General features: G+C 51.3%; 1 protein-coding gene across 1 annotated transcript; it reads right to left on the bottom strand.

Moving 5' to 3' along the window:
• Positions 1 to 1,297: 1,297 nt before the first annotated feature.
• ID4 (inhibitor of DNA binding 4) lies at positions 1,298 to 4,451 on the bottom strand. Its single transcript, XM_082730998.1, has 3 exons — positions 3,864 to 4,451; positions 3,406 to 3,464; positions 1,298 to 2,817 (listed from the first exon to the last, which is right to left on the bottom strand). Exons 1-2 carry the CDS (start codon positions 4,302 to 4,304, stop codon positions 3,420 to 3,422), a joined length of 486 nt encoding a protein of 161 aa, XP_082587124.1. The 5' UTR covers positions 4,305 to 4,451; the 3' UTR covers positions 1,298 to 2,817; positions 3,406 to 3,419.
• Between the last annotated feature and the right edge of the window lie 767 nt (positions 4,452 to 5,218).

Here is a 5,218-nt window from a genome sequence, read left to right as displayed (position 1 = left end):
AATTAGAAATGACATCCCACTGTGGGATACTTTATTCCTTTGAAGTTTTTGAATGTGTGACGTACTCTTTGCTTGTCCCTATACAATGGAAGTAGGTAGAGTAGGAGAGAAGCAGGGCATTTCATCTGTTAAACCTAAGATCTGAATAATTAGGACTAGATAAATGACTCAAAATGTTTTTGTTGTCTGGTCACTTTGTTAGGTCACAACCAGTACAATAGAATGTAGTATCTTATACAACTCTATATAATTAAAAAATAATAATAATAATGGCAGTGTCTTTAGAGATATCCAAACTCTGCAAGTGTCCAAGGGAAAAATGCCAAGTCTCTAAAATGCAATGTCCATAACACTTTTCTTCCTTATTAGTGGTTTTTCGTGCCCCAAATCTGACATAAACTAAAGAGTGACATCGGTCTTCAAAAACAAAAATATTTGGCCATTTGTTTTAAGGTTCGGCACCTTCTACTATAAATTTAAACTGTACCTAACCGCTTAGGTAGGATTTGGCAGTCAGGCCTGGTGGATGCCTAACTCCAACCAACAGTACACATGTGACTTGCTTCCTACTGAAATTAAACTGCCAAGGAAAAAGAAGAAATTGTCCCCTTTATTTAATAACAAAGAAAGCTATCGTTCGAATTCTTCAGATTTGGAATTCCAGCAGTGTTTTCCTGTTTTCTTCTTGATGTGTGACGAGAATGAATAATACCAAAAATAAAAATAAACCTCATCTAAACAAGCAGTCCTTTGACTTTATAAGGCTCAACATCAAATATATCAAATTCTAAAAATACCAAAGACCAATGAAATGTCAAAGCTGGGGGTGGGGGGACAACATGCTGGGGATAGGACAGATTTTTAAGCCTTTCGATTTAATTGAACCTTCTAGCATTAACTTTGTTATGTTCATAGCTGCCACTTAAAGGGACTACTAAGGACCACGAGATTTCATATTCATATAAATATTTGACTTTGACCTCATAAAATGTCCCTTGGGTCTATAATACTTTCATTCTTGTATAATCTGAAACAAATCCTTTTCTTTTAAAAATCAAACAGACCACGTTACACACACAGTTGACTAACTATTTACAAAGCACCCAATTAAATCCTACTTAATTCTCTCTAACTCTAAAAATTCCATCTAACTGGTGTGCAAAGTACTGACCACATTCAATGTGTGATGTTCACAGGCCCTGATGGTCCTATCCAACCTGGAAAATATTAACTTCGTTAAAGAGAAAAGAAAAGCTTAAAAAATAAGTAAAGGGTTTTGAAGAAACGAGACCAGAAATCACAGTACAAGACAGATTAATCTACTTTAATATTCACATGTAAAAGTTACACATCACAAGAGATTGGACAGTAGGTTTAGCAGTAACTAACATAGCTATAGTGAAAATCATTTTTATAAAAAAATAATCTAGATGCGGTCATCAGAATTTTTGGTCTACTTAAGTTAATGTTTGAAGATCGACTTTTATCCCTGCTTGAAGGATTTGCCATTATGCCTTGTTTTTTTTTTTTTTTTTTCTCCCACTGTTGCCTATTAATATTCTTTGGAGGAAAGAAAGCAGAAAGTGTTCATTTCCAAGAGTTTGTCCTTTGGTAGCAAGCAGAGAACATTTTTCATTTCTATGATTTAAATAATCTGTACAGACATGAAACGTAGTGACATTAAGCCTCAGTGTAAAATGAAGAATGATAAGCATTTTTTTTTCACTTTGATAAAACAGTAGATTTCATAAACTCCTTAAGGATCCAAGCATTTCCCCATCCCATATGCAAAACCATTCAGAATCCATTTAGACCTCAGTTAAAAAACAAAAAGGCAGACACTTAACTCTTTATATATTACACTATCAAACCCTGTACTTAAAAACTGATAAAGGATATTTCCAACATGTATGCTTCAAATACAAAGATTTCAATCTAGGTTAAAGAAAACACATTTGAATGGACTCAGAACAAGTTTATTTTGTAATTAAGCATCTCATGCAGTCATGCAGGACCACTAGCTATAACGATTACTTCCGAGTCTACACAACACTGGATAAAACGAAAACAAATTAAAAGCTAGGCCAAACAGAAAAGACATTCAAGATATCGAGAGCTCTGTAATGGAGCTGAAAAATAATTTTCCAAAAGAAATATTCCCATAGATTAAAAAAAAACACACGCATAATATTTACAAAAAATATTTAATTAAAAATATCTTATAATTACAGTATTCTATTAAAGCATATACTTTCTCACACTTATAGAACATCTCTATATATACATGGTATGAAATGTCACTCATCTATACAATATGTAACATTCTTGCAGGGAAAAGAAAGTTCCCTGCCCCGTTATAATCATCTATTTTAAACAATAGATGTAAAAAAAAATTATCTACAATGCTCTTTTATATTAGTAAAGCTTCAAAACAAAAATTGAGCTCCTTGGTCACAAAGTAGGCATCTAAAGTTGATTTACTCTTGATCTATTTATCAGTCCTGTCACACTTAAGCTTAAAAGTTTAACTGCATCTCCAAAAACACAGAAATGTACATCTCACAGCGGTTATAAATGAAGAGACAAAAGAGAATACATATGCAGAATGTTTATGAACGTGCAAAAAAAAAAAAAAAAAGATGGAAGTTCTATTTTTCTTCCTCCCCCTCTCTCTCTCTTGGAATGACGAATGAAACGTTTCTAGGATTTGCTGATTTTTTTTTTTTTCCTCCTTTCCTCGGCTGGCTTTTTCTCTAACTTCTGCTCTTTCCCCCTCCCTTTCTAGTGCTCCTGGCTCGGGCTCAGGCGGCCGCACACCTGTGGAAGAGGAATGAATAGAGGGGGTGTGTGAACCTTCCCGCTGTAGACTAGCTGGCGCCACCGACCAAACTCAAGACATGCTTGATCAACAACCCAAAACAAACCACCAGGTCAGACAACACCCGCAGCCCGAGGCTGGCCAGGCGACCTGCAGGCAGCTGCTGGCCCCCGGGAAGCCCGGACTGGGGATCCACTCTCAGGCCCTACCCGCACTCCACTTTGTGGGTGTCAGACGGGGGGGGGGGTGGGTTGCAGGTTGGCACATCGGGTTGCAGTTTCCACGCCCACGACGTGCCCTCCCTCGGCGGGGAGAAAGGCTGTTAGAGCCGACTGGTCATGGACGAGGCACGAGGGTGGCGTGGCGGGGACGACGGGGACAGGAGCTGGTGACACGTCTCCATTTAGAGTAAACCCCCAATTACTAAAAGCGAAGTACGGTGGCACGGAGAGGGGGTGTCCACCTCATTGGGGTCTGCCCTCAGAAATGCTTAGGGGCACAGAATACTGCGGTGCCTGGCACCGGAAGCCCCTGGGGACGGGCGTCTCCGGTGACCCGCCGCGGGCAGAAGGGAAACGCGCGCTCACCTGGACAGCGCGGCTCAGCGGCACAGAATGCTGTCGCCCTGCTTGTTCACCGCGCCGGCCTGGAACAGCAACGAAACACCAAGGCAAAGGTTAGCAGGCACCAGCGTCGCGCTCGGCACGGTCCTGGATTCGTTCTTGAAAACCAGGCAGGCGCGCCGGCACCCCCACCCCAGCCTGCAGCCCTGGGGGACTCCCCCAACCCCACCCCAGGCGCAGGCTAGACTTGACAGCGCAGGATGCGCAGAGCCCCAGTCCCGCTCCGCGCGGTCCCCCGACCTGCGCTCGCCGCGAGGAGCCCGCCGCCGGTGGCCCCGGGCGCCCGGAGGAGGAGGGGGGTGCTGTCATTTCTCCGCCGCCCCTCCCGTTGGAAGGGGAGCGCCCGCGCCCGCCCCCCAGCCCGGCCGCCGCCCTCCCGATCCCCCGTCGCGTCCGCCCGGGGCCGGCGTCCGGCCTCTCACCGGGTCGGTGTTGAGCGCCGTGAGCGGGGTCCGCGGCGGCGCTGCGGGACAGGTCCCGGCTGGGTGGTGCGGTGGCGCCGGCGGTGGCGGCTGCCTCAGCAGAGCCGGGTGCGTCTCCAGCGCCAGCTGCAGGTCCAGGATGTAGTCGATAACGTGCTGCAGGATCTCCACTTTGCTGACTTTCTTGTTGGGCGGGATGGTGGGCACCAGCCTCCGCAGGCGGCTGTAGCAGTCGTTCATATCGCACTGCAGGCACAGCGCCGGCTCGTCGGCCGCCGCCTCCGCCGCCTTGCAGCGCGCTGCCGCCGCCGCCGCCGCCGCGGCCGCCGAGCCACCCAGGCTGTGGCCGTGCTCGGCCAGGCAGCGCAGAGCCAGCTCCCCACCGCCGCAGCCCGACGGCGCCTTGCGGCCCGAGGGGCGCACCGGGCTCACCGCCTTCATCGCGCGCGCCCTGCGCCCTGCGCGAGCGGACCCGCTGGGGCGAGCGAGGGAGGCAGGCAAGCTCCGGGCCCCCCGCCCGCGGCCGGCTCCGCGCCCCTTGCCTTCGCGCCCGGCGCGCTCGGTCCGCGCTCGGGGCACCGCGAAGCTCCCGGCGATCCCGCGCCCACGAACTGCCGGCAGGGTCGCTCCGGGTTTGGCGAGGGGAATCTCTGTTCCGCGGGCGACACTCGGCCGGGACCAAAAGGCAAGAATAATCAAGAGCGGCGGAAGGAAAGCAGCCCACCGGGTTCCCTCGTCACTCCCTTCGGAGCTCCGACTACAGCCCGGCCGCTCCCGCCGCCGCCGCCACCGCTGCGCTCCCGGACCCGGAGGCTCCCCCACCGCCAGCCCGACTCCCAAGCGCGCCTGCTCTACGCTCTCGCCCCGCCAGCCGCGCAGCTGTATTTATGGAGCCGCGCGCCCCGGGGGCGGGGCCAGCACGCCGGCAGGGTCGCCGCGCGAGCCGAGCGGAGCCGGGCTGGGCGCGCGGGCGGGTGCGCGGAGGGAGACGGCGCGGGCGGAGGCTCCGGGCGGCGCTGGGGGGCGGGGAGCCGGGCAACCCGAGCGGCCGGGTGGGCGGGGGGGTCGGGAGTGGCCAGCCAATCGGGCGGCCGGTGCCACCTCAGGGAAGGACGCTCGGGCCAATGGGAAGGACACTCCATTCCGTCAACGCTGTGGGTCGGGGTTCTGCGAAACGAGAGCCGAGTGGGAGTCGGGCCGGGCTGCTGTGTGCCCTGGGGAGGGGGAGAGAGAGGGAGAAGTTCCTGCGAAGAACTGCGGGAATGTGCGGCTGGCATTCACTCTCCCCGGGCTGAGGCGGCGGAGGGAGCGCTGGGCCCTGCTGGAGGACCCCCGCGCGGCGACCGGGGACCCTC

Source organism: Mustela nivalis (genome assembly GCF_964662115.1).
Source record: "Mustela nivalis genome assembly, chromosome: 5".
Taxonomy (NCBI): Eukaryota; Metazoa; Chordata; class Mammalia; order Carnivora; family Mustelidae; genus Mustela; species Mustela nivalis.
This window is presented reverse-complemented; position numbering and strand designations above follow the sequence as displayed.